Source organism: Lepus europaeus, chromosome 21 (assembly GCF_033115175.1).
Source record: "Lepus europaeus isolate LE1 chromosome 21, mLepTim1.pri, whole genome shotgun sequence".
In the NCBI taxonomy this organism is placed as follows: Eukaryota; Metazoa; Chordata; class Mammalia; order Lagomorpha; family Leporidae; genus Lepus; species Lepus europaeus.
Window position 1 is genome coordinate 50,605,466 of NC_084847.1, and position 18,526 is coordinate 50,623,991.

At 51.8% G+C, this 18,526-nt stretch overlaps 1 protein-coding gene across 6 annotated transcripts in view; it reads left to right on the forward strand.

Annotated features, from left to right (window-relative positions):
- Nucleotides 1-1,002: 1,002 nt before the first annotated feature.
- LOC133750315 (general transcription factor II-I repeat domain-containing protein 2B-like) overlaps nt 1,003-18,526 on the forward strand; it is a 58,305-nt gene continuing 40,781 nt past the window's right edge. For 4 of the 6 annotated variants that reach the window (XM_062179858.1, XM_062179857.1, XM_062179856.1 and 1 more), the window contains exons 1-3: nt 1,003-1,218; nt 14,161-14,261; nt 16,594-16,732. In XM_062179858.1, the coding sequence (XP_062035842.1) occupies nt 14,166-14,261; nt 16,594-16,732 (235 nt within the window). In that variant the 5' untranslated portion in view covers nt 1,003-1,218; nt 14,161-14,165. The other 2 variants (XM_062179855.1, XM_062179860.1) reach the window with 2 other exon arrangements.

Consider the following 18,526-nt stretch of genomic DNA (forward strand, 5'->3'; position numbering starts at 1 on the left):
CCTACCCTAGATTTTTTTAAAGATCTATTTGCTAGGAAGCGTATCTTGCTAGCTACTGATAGAATGCGGGCATGGGGCCAGTGTTGTGACACGGAGGGGTTGACACCTGTGATGCTGGCATCCTCTATGGGTGTGGTTCACGTCCCGGCTGCTCCACTTCCCACCCAGCTCCCTGCTAATGGCCTGGGAAGGCAGCAAAAGATGGCACAAGTGTTTGGGTCCCCTGACACCCAACAGGAGACCCCGGAAGAAGCTCCTGGCTTCTGTGTGGCCCAGCCCTGGCTGTTGTGGCCATTTGGGGAGTGACCAGTGCATGGAAGATTCTCTCTCTCTCTCTGCCTTTCAAATCAACACTATTTTTTTTTTTTAAAAAAAGGACCATCAACACCATTTGATCAGATGCCCTAAGGCTGGCCCGGCACGGCCTGATGGCTGCTCGGCCGGGCCACCCAGCCCATCCCAGGGTCACTCAGGACGCACCAAAGAAACACTGCCAAGAAGTAGTAAGGTGGGGCCGGCGCCGCGGCTCAACAGGCTAATCCTCCGCCTTGCGGCGCCGGCACACTGGGTTCTAATTCTGTCCTGGTTGCCCCTCTTCCAGGCCAGCTCTCTGCTCTGGCCAGGGAGTGCAGTGGAGGATGGCCCAAGTCCTTGGGCCCTGCACCCGCATGGGAGACCAGGAGAAGCACCTGGCTCCTGGCTTCGGATCAGCGAGATGCGCAGGCCGCAGCGGCCATTGGAGGGTGAACCAGTGGCAAAAGGAAGACCTTTCTCTCTGTCTCTCTCTCTCACTGTCCACTCTGCCTGTGAAAAAAGAAAAAAAAAAAAAAAAGATGTAAGGTGGACTCCCGGGCCACTCCAGCCGTGGCTTGAAGGCTACCGACTGCAACCCTGCAGCGGGCACAGCGGGCACCGGCCAGGCCAGGCCGGGCCGGGTGACGGTCGGAGGCCACCGCCCGCCCCCGGGGCAGCCACGTTGGCTTCAAAAGCACCGGAAACAGCAGCTCCCACTTGGGGCGCTGCGGACACACGACCAAGGCTGCCTTCCAGGAAGCAAACAAAAAAATAAAAAAAAGAAGGGAAAAAAAAAAAGGGGGAAGAAAGAAAAAGGAGGGCGAGTGGCGAGCAGGGGCCGCGGCCGCCGCACCCCGCCTCGCGCTCGGCCCCTCGGCCGTCCCCGGCGGCCCAGGCTCGGACCCCCGCGGCCGGCGCCCTCAGGTGCGTACCCCGCCCTCGCCGCCATGAAGAGCGACTGCTCGTCCAGGAAGCTTCTCCGTCCGGGGAGGGGAGGGCGGCGGCCCTGGGAAGGGGAGGCCGCTGGCAGGTCCGGGCGCGCCGCGGGCGGTGGAGCGCAGCGGCCTTAGCGCCCCCAGGCGGGCCCCGAACCCCCGTTCCCGCGGGCAGGACCTGAGGAGTGGGGGTGGGGCGGCAAGCCCTGCGCGCGGGCCGCGGGCGCACGCACACGGAGCATGCGCACCTCCCTCTCTTTTCTGATTGGTTGGGTGATGACGGAGGCGGGGCTCTCTGGGGGGCGGCCCCGTGCGCGTGAGGTCACGCTCCTCCTGGCGTGCGTAAAGCTGTTTGTGTTGATTGGTTAGGCGGGGGGGCGGGACTCCCTCGTTGCCTGGTAACTACGTCCCGGCCCCGCCCCTTACGTTGCTGAGCGGCGCCGGGCGTGGGCATTGTCTGGCGCGCTCGGTGGCCTGAGCGACTGTGTGTGTTGGCGGAGAACCAACCGAGCCTCCGGGAAGGAAAAGGCCCTGTCGCCATGCTGCTGTAGAGTGCGAGGGTCGCAGGCTGTAGGCTCCGCCCCTCAGAGGGAAAGCTGCTTCGTCGTCCAGTAGCCGCTTTATGGCGGCAGCCCGTGACGGCCCCTCTGGGGAAGGAAGGCGCTCAGCGGGGCTGTCAGGTTCGCAGACTGGCGCTCCGCAGCGGCCTTCCGGAATGTGCGGCCGTGGGTCCCCGCCCCAGCCCCAGCCCCGGGCCACTGTGCCCCCTGGCATTGCCGTTTCTGGGGCGTTTCGTTGTAGGTGGGCTGGTCCTAAGGACTCGTGTGTGTTGGGGGGGGGGGTCCCTCATTTCTGGCGGAACAGCAGCTGATCTGGTGGCATCCCGTGTTGGCTTTCCGTGAGTGGACGGATTTCGGGGGCTGGGCTCCCGCCTGGGCCCTGCACAGGTGCGTGTGGGGATGTCTGTCAGGAGTCCCCGCAGGTGCACGGGGGATACCGGAAGTGGGGTTGCTCGGCCAAGCTTCTAAGATTTAACCTTATTTATTTGAGAGGCAGAATTAGAGGGAGAGACGGAGGTCTTCCATCCGCTGGTTCACTCCCCCAAATGGCCACAGCCGCTGTGGCTGGGCCAGACCAGAGCCAGGAGCTTCTTCCTGGTCTCCCACGCGGGTGCAGGGGCCCAAGGACCTGGGCCATCTTCTACTGCTTTCCCAGGCCACAGCAGGGAGCTGGATCAGAAGTGGAGCAGCCGGGGCTTGAACCGGCGCCCATATGGGATGCTGGCATAGCAGGTGGCGGCTTCGCCCAGTAGGCCACAGCGCCGGGCCTCTGAGCTCTGTTTTAGCTTAGCGTGGTACTTTGGAGTAAACAGACCTCAGCCACCTGGATGTCACTCCCCCCACCCCCGCTGCCATCCGCGTGGCTCACGTGGAGGCAGGGCCGGGTGCCGGGTTGCAGCTGGTGTCCAGCTGGTGGCCGTGGGCCGTGGTGATTCCGAGTGCCTGTTGTTTAGCCCCTGGCTCTGGGCCCACAGTCCTCTGCCTGGACAGCCTCACTCCCTTGCCTTAGAAGGAACAGCTGGATGCTGTCATCTTGTGTTGCAGGCAGTGGTTTAACCATCCCATATGGATGCCAGTTCAAGTCCCGGCTGCTCCACTTCCGATCCAGCTCTCTGCTATGGCCTGGGAAAGCAGTGGAGGATGGCCCACGTGCTTGGGCCCCTGCACCTGCACCTGCTGGGAGACCTGGAGGAAGCTCCTGGCTCCTGGCTTCTACCTGGCCCAGCCCAGGCTTTTGGGGCCATTTGGGGAGTGAACCAGCAGATGGAGGATCCCTCTCTGCCTCTCCCTCTCTGTAACTCTGTCTTTCAAATAAATAAGATACATCTTTAAAAAAAACATTTCAGAGGCTTAATAAATGGAGTGAGTGACATTCCAAGTGATGGCAGGTTGCGAGGGATATCGGTTGTATAGGCTGGGAAACCTTTGGAGAGTAAATCTTTCTGTGTTTGGGGACTTGGGGCCTCTGTCACATACATGTCACCGTGTCGTCTCAGGAAAGCAGACAAGATGTAAATAAATGAGTGCGTCTTTGTTCCCAATCGTAAAATATAAAAGGCAAAGTTCCTACCTCCACTTGTTGTTAAGATACAGGAAGCAGACAAATCACAATGAATATGAAACAGTCCATATTTTTATAATTGCTGGTACCACAGTTATGCCAACTGACAATACCTTTTTAGAGTTCCGCCTGGTTTCATTCTGCCTATTTTTTAAAATTCTCTATTAAAACCCAGAGTTGGGGTGGGCAGGTGTTTGTCGGACCCCCGCATTCCACTTCAGAGTGCTAGGTTCATGTCCTGGGTCTGCTCCTGATTCCAGCTTCCTGCTAACACAGGGCCAAGTATCTGGGCCCAGTACCCACCGGGAAGACTTGGATTGAGGTCCTGGCTCCTGATTTTGGCCTGACCCTGCCCCGAGCTGTTGCTGGTATTTGGGGAGTAAACCAGAAGATTGGAGTGTGCTCGCTCTCACTCTCAAATGTTAAGTACAAAAATTAATTCTTAAAACACAGAGTTTTGACATCGCAGTTCTCTTGGAGTATAATTAACAAGAAGATGGTGTGTTTGTACCTGGTGCTGACAGGTGTCAGTCAAGCCTCTAACATCTGGGTTTCAGAGGAAGCCTGTGTTGAAACTTTCTCTGCGAAAGAATTACATGATTGATATAGCAGAATCATGTCAAGGAGGCGTGGAACTGTGAGTTCAGCCACAGTCGATCTGCACAAGTGGAATGAGAAGAAGAGCTATCTAGGCTGGTGCCACGGCTCAATAGGCTAATCCTCCGCCTTGCGGCGCCGGCACACCGGGTTCTAGTCCCGGTCGGGGAGCCAGATTCTGTCCCAGTTGCCCCTCTTCCAGGCCAGCTCTCTGCTGTGGCCAGGGAGTGCAGTGGAGGATGGCCCAAGTGCTTGGGCCCTGCACCCCATGGGAGACCAGGAGAGGCACCTGGCTCCTGCCATCGGAACAGCGCGGTGCGCTGGCTGCAGCGCGCCTACCGCAGCAGCCATTGGAGGGTGAACCAACGACAAAAAGGAAGACCTTTCTCTCTGTCTCCCTCTACTGTCCACTCTGCCTGTCCCAAAAAAAAAAAAAAGATTTATTTTATTTATTTGAAAGAGTTACAGAGAGAGAGTCTTCCATCCGCTGATTCACTCTCCAAATGGCTGCAACAGCTGGAGCTGCGCCAGCCAATCCGAAGCCAGGAGCCAGGAGCTTCTTCAGGGTCTCCCGCGTGGGTGCAGGGCCCAAGGACTTGGGCCATCTTCTACTGCTTTCCCAGACCACAGTTGAGAGCTGGATGGGAAGAGGAGCAGCCGGGGCTAGAACCGGTGCCCATATGGGATGCTGGCGCTTCAGGCCAGGGTGTTAACCTGCTGCGCCACAGCGCTTCACACCCCCCCCCCCCCCGCTTTTTTAAATATTAGTTTACCCTGAAAGACAATGGTTGTATCAGACCACTTTTTTAAAAAATTTAATTTTTTTTTTTTTCAGACCACTTTTTATGACCTTAGTTACCATACCCAAGAGGAGCTTCTTGGGGGAAGAAAATGTTTATTCTGGAAGGTTCTGGTTCAGGATCAGGCTGCCCCACAGACCTGTGTCTGATGGAGGCGCTGGACCTGCTGGTGTGCAGGAGCGATTGCCTGGTTAAGCCAGGATGGAGAGAACACCTCACAGAATCACTCTCAGGAATTTGTGTGTCTGTTCAATGCGGGAGGAAATGCAGAAGCAAGCCTTGGAAGCAGACCAACATTTGCACAGCAAAAGTCTTGCCCGTGTTCCATCACCTTTGCTAGATGGGTCCCAGAGCCCTCGGGGTTGGGCACAGCTTGGGGAAAGCTTCCCCATCCTGCACCAAGGGGACTGTTGGGTCCAGTAACACTGTGCTGATGAAGTCCTGGGGGGAGCTACATGAACTCCATGCACAGAAGGCCCTCTACCTAGCAGTATCAGAGAGGGGGAGAGGAGAAACATATCTAGAAAAACTCCAGCGTGAATGCAGGCTGAGCCCTCTGTTCTTGCCTGAAATGCGTCGGGTATTCTTTGCATTAAACTTTGCTACCTTGCTTAATACTGAAAACAGTGAAATAATAATAATAATAATAAAAATCACCATCTCCTGATACCCACCCTCCAAGGGCAGGCCCCCAGTGACCCTAAATCCTACCACCAGACCTTCCCCTCAGATGCCATAATTCTATCAAGTCTCTACCCATAACCCATAGTCATTAACATTACATCAGAATTAAGCATCTGCATGAGTTTTATGGAGACAAGTCCTACTCAACCATCCACAGTATATTATGTTTCTTAGACTCAATTTTAAATAACAGTAAGTCCATTGTTTGTTTGTTTTTTAAGATTTGTTTGAAAGGCAGAGTTAATGGAGAAGCAGAGCAAGAGAGATCTTCCACCTGGTTACAGTCAGAGCTGGGCCGGGCCGAAGCCAGGAGCTTCCTCTGGGTCTCCCACCTGGGTGGCAGGGCCCAAGGACTTGGACCATCTTCTACTGCTTCCCCGGGTGCATTAGCAGGGAGCTGGATTGGAAGTGGAGCAGCCAGGACTAGAACCAGCACCCATATGGGATGTTGGCGCTGCAGGTGGCAGCTTTCCCGGCTATGCCACAGCGCCAGCCCCCAGCAATAAGTTTTAAAGAGCTTTGATTGCGTGTTTATCTTTAGAACAACACACATCTGCCCATATCAATCCTTTCTCAAAATGAATAATTATGTTGGTTTGGATAAAAACTGAACACATGTTCATTCTATTTAAAGGCGTATTTTAAAAGCTTTACAAGATTTCTTTAGCTTCCAATGGGAAAATAATTTTAATATTTCAACTAAGTAATGGAATAGATTTCTAAAACTAAAGGAAATTGGAGCAAAAAAAACCCTCTAGTTTTGTCAGCGTAAACTAAACATCATTTCGAATTGCGGCTTCCCCATGAAATAATTTAATCTGAATTCTTGATTATGCATGCTGGATGCCAGTCTTCCCAATGGAGTTAATGACCATAGAATTGACATGTAATTTGTGTTTAAGATTTTATTTATTTATTTATTTGAAAGAGTTACAGAGAGGGAGAGGCAAAGTCAGAGAGAGAGAGAGGGAAGTCTTCCATCCACTAGTTCACTCTCCAAATGGCCACAACCACCAGGACCAGGCCAGACTGAAGCCAGGAGCTTCTTCTGGGTCTGCCACGTGGGTACAGGGACTGAAGCACTTGGGCCATCCTCTGCTGCTGTCCCAGGCACACCAGCAGAGAGCCAGATCAGAAGTGGAGCAGTCAGAACATGAACTGGTGCCCATATGGGATGCTGGCATCACAGGTGGTGGCCCAACCTGCTAGGCCACAGCACTGGGCCTCAACATACAATTTTTTTTAAGATTTATTTATTTATTTGAAAGAGTTGCACACAGAAGGAAAGGCAGAGAGAGAGAGAGAGGTCTTCCATCCGCTGGTTCACTCCCCAGTTGGTTGCAATGTCTGGAGCTGCACCAATCCGAAGCCAGGAGCCAGGAGCTTCTTCTGGGTCTCTCACATGGGTGCAGGGGCCCAAGGACTTGGACCATCTTCCACTGCTTTCCCAGGCCATAGCGGAGAGCTGGATCAGAAGTGGAGCAGCCAGGACTCAAACCGGTGCCCATGTGGGATGCTGGCACTGCAGGCCAGGGCTTCAACCTGCTATGCCACAGTGCTGGCTCCCAACATACAATTTTAAAATTATAAATGCACAAACAATTGACATGAGGGGACGCAGAAGTTTGTAGAAAATGGAAGTAAAAGATAAAAAACAGAAGCTTCTCAGCTCCGTCAAGTTGAAGACACTTTTGTAAGCGATGACAGGATGACAGTAGGCATTTAGTCCATCCCCCAAGAACTGAGGGAACTCTACCAGGTCTGTGCCATCTTTTCTGAACTATGAAGACAAAGAGGTCTTTAAAGGTTTCTCTAAGATTAGGAGATGAGAGGAGGTGGAAGAAGCCAGAGCAGGACCATGAGGTGGACGTGCAGTCCTGTCGACGCTCCTGCACCTGTGCCCTTGTTTGATGAGCGCAATGAGCAGGAGCCTTGTGGGTGGTGGAGAAGGACTCTCTGGTGAGGTTTTCTGCTAAGGTTTTGGCTCGCTTTCTCAAGGCACTCTCCTAATAAGCAGAGGTTACCTCTCTGCCCCACCCAGAGAGTCAACAAGAAAATGCCTTGAGTACCTGACACCTCTGTGGCGGTGGTGACCCGTGCTCCTGGCTGGACCACGTGCGCCGCTTGGTGGCCACTTGGTGCTCTGTCTTCAGGGTTGTACTGGTAGAGTCGTGTTTCCTGTGGAAACCTTTTTGAGAAAATGCGTTAGGGTCTCGATTCCACTTCTTGAACGTGTCCCTCGAGACCTCTGCTCTTGACTGGGGCCTTCTTGGCGCCATGGAGCAGCAGCGTTGCTTATAGCCTCAGGTTTTCAGTTGGAATCGTGTGTGCTGAGCCAGTTGGAATGTCTGTGGTGCTGGCTGTGGCTGTTTTGCTGTTAACTGTTGGTCCTCTTCAGTTAGGGCAGGATCGAGGTTTTTCTTTTCCTCAAAAACGGATGTGTGTGGTCTGCTGCTATGTGCCTTCGTCTTCAGCGTCTTCTTATCTTCTCATCATTCCTCTTTTTTTTTTTTTTTTAAGATTTATTTATCTGAAAGGCAGAGTTACAGAGAGGCAGAAGCAGAGAGAGAAAGAGAATCTTCCATCCACTGCTTCATTTCCCAAATGGCTGACCTGAAGCCAGGAGCCAAGAGCTTCTTCTGGGTCTCCCACGTGGGCTCAGGGGTCCAAGCACTTGGGCCATCTTCTACTGCTTTCCCAGGCCATTAGCAGGGAGCTGGATTGGAAGAGAGCAGCCAGGACTCAAACCGGCGCCCATATAAGATGTCAGTGCTGCAGGTGGAGGCTTAACCTACTACACCACAGCGCCGGTCCCCTAATCATTCCTTAAAACACGTTATCCAGGGGTGGGTGCTGTGGTAAGCCACTGCTTCTGATGCTGGCTTCCCATATCAGAACACTGATTTGAGTCCTGGCTACCCTGCTTCTGATCCAGCTTCCTGCTAATGTGCCCAGGAGGGCAGCAGAGGATGCCCACGAACTTTGACTCCTGCCATGTGGGAGACCAGGATGAAGTTCCTGGCTCCTGGCTGTAGCCTGGCTCAACCTTGGCACTTGCAGCTATTTGAAGCATGAACCAGCAGATGGTAAATCTCTCTGCCTTTCAAATAAATAAATAATATATAAAAAAATTTAGAACTTTGAAATAATCTTTAACTTATATGGAAAAATTGCAAGTATAGGAAAAAGAATTATTTTTAAGATTTTTACTTATTTGAAAAGCAGAGTTAGAGAGAGAGAGAGATCCTCTATCCATTGGTTCACTTCCCAAATGGTTGCAATGGCTGGGATTAGACCACACTGAAACCAGGAGCTTCTTCCAGGTCTCCCACGTGGGTACAGGGGCCCAAGGACTTGGGCCATCTCCCACTGCTTTCCCAGGCCATCAGCAGGGAGCTGGATCAGAAGTGGAGCAGCCTGGCCCCAGACCTGGCTATTGTAGCCATTTGGGGAGTGAACCAGTGGATGGAAGATCTTTGTCTCTGCCACTCCCCTCCTCCACTGTTAACTCTACCTTTCAAAATTTTTTTTTTTTTAAAGTTTGTGGATAATGGAATTAGGAGTGGCTGTTCAGTCTAGTGGTTAGAACACTCCTGTCCCAGCCAAGGCACATGCTCTGACGCCTTGCCTTAACTTCCTGCTAATGCAGACTCTGGGAGGCAGGGGTGAAGGCTTGAGTAATTCTCGCCACCCACATGGCCACCTGGATTGAGCTCTTTGCTCTGGACCCGGCCTAGCCCTGACCAAGGCAAGCTTTTGGGGAGAGAATCAGTGGGCAGAAGTTCTCCTTGCCTGTCTGTCTCTCTCAAATTTTAAAATTAAAGAGCCGACACTGTGGTATAGTGGATAAAGCCACCACCTGGAGTGCCAGCATCCCATATGAGCGCCGGTTTGAATCCTGGCTTCTCCATTCCAATTCAGCTCTCTGCTGTGGCCTGGGAAAGCAGTGTAAGATGGCCCAAGTCATTGGGCCCCTGTACCCACATGGGAGACCAGGAAGAAGCTCCTGGCTCCTGGCTTTGGATGGGCTCAGCTCCAGCCATTGCAGCCATTTGGGGAGTAACCCATTGTATAGAAATCCTCTCTCTCTCTCTCTCTCTCTCTCTCTCTCTCTCTTCTGCCTCTGCCTCTCTCTCTAACTCTGCTTTTCTTTTCTTTTCTTTCTTTCTTTCTTTTTTTTTTTTTTTTGACAGGCAGAGTGGACAGAGAGAGAGACAGAGAGAAAGGTCTTCCTTTCCCATTGGTTCACCCTCCAATGGCCGCTGCGGCCAGCACATTGTGCTGATCCGAAGCCAGGAGCCAGGTGCTTCTCCTGGTCTCCCATGGGTTGCAGGGCCCAAGCACTTAGGCCATCCTCCACTGCACTCCCGGGCCACAGCAGAGAGCTGGCCTGGAAGAGGAGCAACCAGGACAGAATCCGGCGCCCCAACCGGGACTAGAACTTGGTGTGCCGGCGCCGCTAGGCGGAGGATTAGCCTATTGAGCCTCGGCGCCAGCCTAATTCTACTTTTCAAATAAATAAATAAATCTTAAAATTTTTTAAATGGAATTCAAAGATAGCATGCATTTTCCAACAACTTTTTAAAAAAAATATTTATTTATTTATTTGAAAGGCAGGGTTACAGAGAGGCAGAGGCAGAAAGAGAGAGAGAAAGTCTTCCATTGCTGGTTCACTCCTCAAATGGCCACAATGGTTGGAGCTGGGCCAATCTAAAGCCCGGAGCCAGGAGCCTCTTCCAGGTCTCCCATGCAGGTACAGGGGCCCAAAGATTTGGTTCATCTTCTACTGCTTCCCCAGGTCATAGCAGAGAGCTGGAAGTGGAGCAGCTGGGACTTGAACTGGCACCCATATGGGATGCCAGCACTGCAGATGGCAGCTTTACTCTCTAAGCTACAGTGCCAGCTCCTCCAACAACTTTGGAAACCCCCTCGTGTATTCTTGGTAGGAGCACAAAAGAGCAGAGCTGCTGTGGAAAACAACTTGACACTTTGTGATAAATCTGAAAACATGAGGCTACCTCAAAAAGTTTGTGCAGAAATGAAGTTAAGAAATACGTTTATTTGGGCACACAAGAAAACTGAAATCCATCTATCATTGTATTTATTTATCTGAAAGGCAGAGTTACAGAGAGGAAGACACACATGCAGATGTACCTGCACAGAGTGAGAGAATGCACTTGCCTGCACCTATAGGTTCACTCCCCAAATGGCCACAACAGCCAGGGCTGGGCCAGGCTGAAGCCAGGAGCCTGGAGCTCCATCCGGGTGTTTCACATGGATGGCAGGGGCCCAATACTTGGGCCATCTTCTGCCTTCTCAGGTACATTAGCAGGGATCTGGATCAAAAGTGGAGCAGCCAGGACTCAAAACAGTGCCCATATGGGATGCCACAGCACCAGCCTCTTCATTTTCTTTCTTTCTTTTTTTTAATTTATTTATTTGAAAGAGTTACACAAAGAGAAGGAGAGGCAGAGAGAGAGAGAGAGAGAGAGAGAGAGAGAGAGAGAGAGAGGTCTTCCATCCACTGCTTCACTCCCCAGATGGCCACAACAGCCGGAGCTACGCCGATCCGAATCCAGGAGCCAATAGCTTCTTCCGGATCTCCCACATGGGTGCAGGGGCCCAAGGACTTGGGCCGCCTTCTGCTGCTTTCCCAGGCCATAGCAGAGAGCTGGATCAGAAGTGGAGCAGCTGGGACTCGAACCTGCGCCCATATTGGATGCCGGCACTGCAGGCGGTGGCTTTACCCACTGTGCCACACCACTGCCCCCTGTCATTTTCTTATAGTGCACATTTCCCATAAACTTTTTGAAGACCCCTGATGCTTAACATGTGACCCAGTGATCCCCCTCTTAGATATCTACCCAAGAGAAATGAAAACATAGGTTAACACAACAGCTTATACATGAATGGTTCCTGGGGCTTCATTTGCTGATCTCCAACCATGGGGAATGGCTCAGATGTTTTGAACTGGCAAAGGGATGAACTTAGATCCCTGTAACAAGTACTCAGTGGTATAAAGGGTAAACCACTGAAATACCCAACGACATATTATAACATATATTATACTTTAAACAGCTTTTTAAAGAATGGCACCTTTAATAATCAACAACTTGAAGCCTAATTCCCCTGAGGGTTTCGTATGCATCTGTTGAAAGAATCTCCATTGGGCCGGCGCCCTGGCTCACTAGGCTAATCCTTCGCCTGCAGCGCCAGCACTCCGGTTCTAGTCCCGGTTGGGGTGCTGGATTCTGTCCTGGTTGCTCCTCTTCCAGTCCAGCTCTCTGCTGTGGCCCGGGAAGGCAGTGGAGGATGGCCCAGGTCCTTGGGCCCTGCACCTGCATGGGAGACCAGGAGGAAGCACCTGGCTCCTGGCTTTGGATCGGTGCAGCACACCGGCCATAGTGGCCATTTGGGGAGGGTGAACCAACGGAAGGAAGACCTTTCTCTCTGTCTCTCTCTCTCTCTCACTGTCTAACTCTGCCTGTCAAAAATAAAAAAATAAATAAAATTAAAAAAAAAAAAGAATCTCCATGGGGTGGGCACTTATTTAGCCTGTTGGTGAAGATGCTGGGTAAAATGCCTGCATCCCACATTAGAGTACCTGAGTTGTATTCCTGGCTCCCGCGCCCAAACCCGGCTTCCTGCCGAAGTAGTGGCAGTGGGTCCCTGCCACTCACTCACAGGGGAGACATGGATGGCGTTCCCTGCTCCTGGCTTCCGCCCAGCCCAGTCCCGATTATTACAGGGTCTCGCTATCTTTGAAATATATTCATTAAATTTTGAAAATCAATTCCCATTTATTTGAAAGGCAATTTGAGAGGAAGACAGACAGACAGACAGACATGGTGCCAGCCCCTGCACGGACCAGCTGCCCAGCCGAGCAGGGTTCCTGGCCTCTGTGTCCGTACATGGGGAATGAGTGCTCCTTAGAGTTTGTGTGTTGAACTGCACAACTGTGCACTGCATACAGGCTGCTCTTCAGGAAGTGCTCACTTCTCCATCCAGCCTCCCTTTGATTTTGTTTGTTGTTAAGATTCATCTGAAAGTTATAGTGACACAGAGAGAGCCTCCATCTGCTGGTCCACTCCCCAAGATGGCCACAACAAGCCAGGACTAGGCCAGGCCAAAGTCAGGAGCTAGGCACTTCATCCAGGCCTCCCACGTGAGTGGCAGAGACCCGAGCACCCAGGCATTCTTCCACTGGCTTCTCAGGCACATTAGTAAGGAGCTGGGTGGGAAGTGGAGCAGCCAGGACTTGAACCAGCTCATCGGGGATGCCAGCGTTGTAGGTGGTGGCTTCACCTGCTGTGCCACGATGTCTTTTTCTCCTCACACGCTGAAGGCTGGAGGGACCTCACAGATGGTCCCCTTAGAGCTGGAGAAACCGACTTGCCCAAGACCTGAAGAGGGAGGGCCACTTTCATGGTGTGTGTGGGGGGTCTAAGGGGATTTCAAAAAAGTTGGTGGAAAATGAAAATCAAAAGTAAGCTTATTTTTTTTTAAGATTAATGTTATTTATTAATGTTATTGAGCTATACTTCATGTGCCCTATAATTCACCTGTTTAAAGGGTACAGTCCGATAGCTGTTAGTACATACAGGATGTTCAAAAAGTTCATGGAAAGTACATATTAAGAAAAGTTCTTTGCATGGATTTCAAAAAATGTTTGCACCGAGATAAACTTACCTGTGCGTTCCATTTTTCCACAAAGTCTTTCAAGACCCCTCATGGTCACCAGGATACAGAACCCCCTCCACATCTTTAAGCTTCATGGAAATGCGTATTATGAAAATATGAATACTTTTGCACCAAGGTAACCTTACCTTGTGCCGGTGCTGTGGCACAGAGGGTTAAGCCACCGACTGCAACGTTGCCATCCCATATCAGAGTGCCAGTTTGAGTTCTGGCTCTCTGCTTCTGATCCAGAGTCTTGCTAACGTGCCTGGGAAAGCAGCAGAAGATGGTCTGAGTGCTTGCGTCTGCACCTGCGTGGGAGACCCAGGTGGAGTTCCAGGCTCCTGGCTTCGGCCAGGCACAGCCCTGGCCATTGCAGACATTTGAGGAGTGAACCAGTGGGTAGATCTCTCTAATTTCTCTGTCTCTCCCTCTCTATCACTCTGCCTTTCAAATAAATAACATTAATCTTAGAAAAAAATACGCTTACCTTTGAATTCCGTTTTCCACCAACTTTTTGAAGTCCCCTTGGACCCCCCCCACACCATGAAAGTGGCCCTCCCTCTTCAGGTCTTGGGCAAGTCAGTTTCTCCAGCTCTTTTTTTTTTTTTTTTGACAGGCAGAGTGAACAGTGAGAGAGAGACAGAGAGAAAAGTCTTCCTTTTGCCGTTGGTTCACCCTCCAATGGCCGCCGCGGCTGGCGCGCTGTGGCCGGCGCACCGTGCTGATCCAATGGCAGGAGCCAGGTGCCTCTCCTGGTCTCCCATGGGGTGCAGGGCCCAAGCACTTGAGCCATCCTCCACTGCACTCCCTGGCCACAGCAAAGAGCTGGCCTGGAAGAGGGGCAGCTGGGACAGAACCGGCACCCTGACCGGGACTAGAACCCGGTGTGCCAGCGCCGCAAGGCAGAGGATTAGCCTAGTGAGCCGCGGTGCCGGCCATGTTTCTCCAGCTCTAAGGGGACCATCTGTGAGGTCCCTCCAGCCTTCAGCATGTCAGGAGAAAGACGCTTGGTTTCCAGCACTCACTCCCTGATTCCTTCTCTCCTACAGGGATCATGGCCCAAGTCGCGATGACCACGCTGCCCATGGAACACAAGTCCTCGGAGAGCAGGATGGTGGTGACATTCCTGATGTCAGCCCTGGAGTCCATGGTGAGACCGCCTGGCCCTTCTAGAAGCATCCCACAGTCGCAATGACAGAGCTATGAGACCCTTCGGGGCCCCTTCCAGTGTTGCCTTTCAACTTTCCATCTTGTGCGTGCAAGGGGGTCCTCACAGGGGACGGTGGGCCCAGCCGGTCATGTGCTCACTTGTCTGTGACATCACGGATGGTAACTGTGCAAAATTTCAGCTCTCCCGGATCTGAAATTTCACAGAGCAGCCTTTGTCACCTTGTTAGAGAATGTTTTCCATCTCAACTCAGAGGTAAATGGATCATTTATTCGCACCTGTTTTTATCTGGACGATGAATTTACCTGGGGGGTGGAAATTGGATGCAAGATTCACGCGGCCTCAGAGCATCTGGTCAGAGGTACTTACTGTGGCTGGCGCTGTGCTGCAGCCGGCTGAGGCACCGCCTGTGACGCCGGCATCCCATAGGAGCACCCGTTAGAGTCGTGGCTGCTCTACCTTCAGTCCAGCTCCCTGGATGAAGCTCCTGGCTCCTGGCTTCGGCCTGGCCCAGCCTTGGTCATTGTGGCTATTTGGGGAGTGAACCAGCAGATGGAAAGAGTCTCTCTCTCTCTCTCTCTCTCTCTCTCTCTCTGTAACTCTGCCTTTCAAAAAAAATTTTTAAGATGTATTTATTTATTTATTTTCATTTGAAATGCAGAGTAACAGAGAAAGGAGGAGAAACGAAAGAGATCTTCCATCCTCTGATTCACTCCCCCAAATGGCCACAACAGCTGGGGCAGGGCCAGGCTGAAGCCAAGAGCCCGAGCCTCTTCTGGGTCTCCCATGTGGGTGCAGGAGCCCAAGCACTTGGGTCATCTTCTGCTTTCCCAGGTGCATAAGCAGGGAGCTGTATTGGAAGTGGAGCATCTGAGTTTCGAACCGGCGCCCACATGGGATGCCAGCATCGCAGGCAGAGGCTTAACCCTCTGCACCACAGTGCCAGCCCCCCCCCCACCAATAAAAATTTTAAAGAAGGTACTTAATGATTAAAAAGGGTGACTTGACTGGGGGAAACCTGACACACACACCCTTCCTGAGGGACCCAGGGTCACCTCTCCAGTGTTGGGACAGAGTGGTGCCCAAGACAGAGCACCGAGAGTCACGCTCTGTGTGACGTCCTCGCCAAGTTGCAGAGCCCAGCTATAAAACCAGGAGCATCAGACAGCGCACTGAGGGACAGTCTGCATAGCGCTGGGCTGGACTTCTGTTTTCCTTTTTAAAGATTTATTTATTTGAAAGGCAGAGTTACAGAGAGGCAGCAGCAGAGAGAGAGAGAGAGAGAGAGATCTTCCATTCACTGGTTCACTCCCCAAATGGCTGTGATGGCCAGGGCCAGGCCAGGCTGAAGCCAGGAGCCAGGAGCTTCATCTGTGGGTCTCCCATTTGGGTGCATAGACCCAAGCACTTGAGCCATCTTCCCTTGCTCCCTCAGGCGCATTAGCAGGGAGCTGGATCAGAAGCAGAGCAGGGGCCGAGCTGTGGTATAGTGGATAAAGCTACCGCCTGCAGTGCTAGCATCCTATATCCAATCCAGCTCTCTGCTGTGGCCTGGAAAAGCAGTATAAGATGGGCCAAGCACTTGGGCCCCAGCACCTGCGTGGGAGACCCGGAAGAAGCTCCTGGCTCCTGGCTTTGTATCAGCCATTTGGGGAGTGAACCAGCAGATGGAAGATCTCCCTCTCCCTCCTCCCTCTCCCTCCTCCCTCTCCCTTCTCCCTCCTCCCTCATCCCTCCTCCCTCATCCCTCCTCCCTCTCCCTCCTCCCTCTTCCTCTCCCTCTCCCTCCCCCTCCTCCCTCCTCCCTCTCCTTCCTCCCTGCTCCCTCTCCCTCTCCCTCCCCCTCCTCCCTTCTCCCTCCTCCCTCTCCCTCCTCCCTGCTCCCTCCTCCCTCTCACTCCTCCCTCCTCCCTCTCCCTCCTCTCTCTCCCTCTCCCTCCCCCTTCTCCCTCTTCCTTCTTCCTCTCCCTCTCCCTCTTCCTCACTCACCCTCTTTCTTGGTCACCCTGCGTTCAAATAAATACAATAAATCTTTTTTTAAAAAATGACAAAAAATGTAGGAAGAAGGGCACATTGGAGACACATCAGGTAATAAACAAAAACCTGTTTGTTCTCTGGGTTTTATGATATTTATGGTATTTGCGGACAATTTTTAAATTATTTTTCTGTTGGCGATTTTCCTCGGTCTAAGTGAATATTCTGTTTCTTGTTTGGTTGGTTTTTCGTGGGCCTGGTTTTGCATTCTTGTCTCCTACTGCACAGACTCTGGATTTGCCCTGGGCTCAAAGAGGACAGTTTTCTGTGTCTGTTTCAGTGCAAAGAGCTGGCCAAGTCCAAGGCCGAGGTGGCCTGCATCGCCATGTACGAAACCGACGTGTTCGTCGTGGGGACCGAGAGGGGATGCGCTTTTGTGAACGCCAGGAAGGACCTTCAGGAAGACTTTGCACAATACTGTAGGTGCCCATGCTCTGATCGCTGGGGTCTCGCCAGTCTTCCCATGTCTGTGGCAAGGCGTCCGTGGCATTGCCTCCTAAGACGGAAGCCTTCCTCAAAACGCTTGTGACGCACCCAGCCCACCAAACCAATAGCTCCTGTGACCAAAAGCCCCCAGGGAAGCAGCCGGCGCGTGGTGGAAGTGTTCTCAGCTCTGCTCTAGCTTTGTAGACTGAATTGAAGGATGCGGGGCCGGCGTCATGGTGCAGCAGGTTAGGCCGCCACTTAGGATGCCAGCATCCCAAATAGGAGCACCAGTTTGGTTCCCAGCTGCTCCGCTTCCAATCCAGCTCCCTGCTAATGTACCTGGGAAAGCAGGAGAAGATGGCCCAAGTGCTTGGGGCCCTGTCACCCACATGGGCGACCCAGCTGGAGTTCCTGGCTCCTGGCTTTGACCTGGCCCAGCCCCAGCCATTGTGGCCATTTGGGGAGTGAACCGGCAGATGGAAGACCTTTCTCTCTGTCTCTTGAATAAACAAAAAAATAAATCTTAAAATTTTGAAAAACACACAATAACTCATCTTTCATTCCTAAAGAAAACCTTGTATAAAATGTTCTTATTTTGGTCTTTTCTAGAAGCAAAGGAGAAAACCCGCCCCATAGTTTAGGGAGTGGCTGTCTCTGTTAAGACTCGCGGTTCAGCTACTTGTCTGTCCCTTCTCTCTGCTGTGGGAGGTCTAGAGTCTTCAGCAAGCCACCACGTGCTGTGAGTGTCCACACGGCCATGGGCAGGGGCCGCTCAGGGCACTAACACCTCCTAGGCAAGCCATCTCATCCACCACTGTCACTCACCTATCAAGCATCAAGTTGGCAATGTAGTACTTCCTACTACCAAGAGAGGTTAAAAAAAAAAAAAAAAAGAAATGTTTATCAGAGGACAAAAGTGTGTGTGTGTGTGTGTGAACAGAGATGGTTATAGAAACATCTTCAAGATTCAGAAGAGGATAAATGTGGACGTATATAGCACAAGTGTATGTATATACCATTTTACCACAAAATTAATATCTAAGATTATACATGCACCTGTGTACACACACATATATACAACTCGTGTGTGTTTGTATGAGAGAGGGAGTGAGTAAAAGGTTGATGCAGATTGACTTCTGCCATCCCAAGTTAGGGGCTCTGCCACCAGTAAGATAGGCTGAAATATGAAGGGATCTTTAAATGATAGAGTGAATGTGGGACTTATAAACAAGATGAGTATTCTCAGTATTAATGTCTGGTGCCAGTTGCACTTTTTTAAAAAGTTTATTTTTGTTTTATTTGAAAAGCAGAGAGAGAGAGAGAGAGAGAGGAAGCAGGTACCCATCGACTGGTTCATTCTCCAAATGCCCACAGCAGCTGGAGCTGGGCCAGGCTGAAGCTAGAAGACACTCAGTCCAGGTCTTGCATGTGGGTGGCAGGGACCCAGGCACTCGAGCCACCACATGGTGCCTCCCAGGGTGTGCATCAGCCAGAAGCTGCAGTTGGAAGCAGAGCAGGGACTTGAACCCAGGGCTCCTCTTATGGGATCTGGGCATCTTAAATAGCAACTTAGCCCCTGTGTCAAATACCTCTCTCTACAGTTGTACCTTTGATTGTTATTTTAGTGCCTGTCACTGTAGGGTCTGTACTGATAGATCCACTTTTTTTTTTTTTTTTTGACAGGTAGAGTTATAGACAGTGAGAGAAAGAGAGAGAGAGAAAGGTCTTCCTTCTATTGGTTCACTCCCCAAATGGCCGCTACAGCCGATGCTATGCCAATCCAAAGC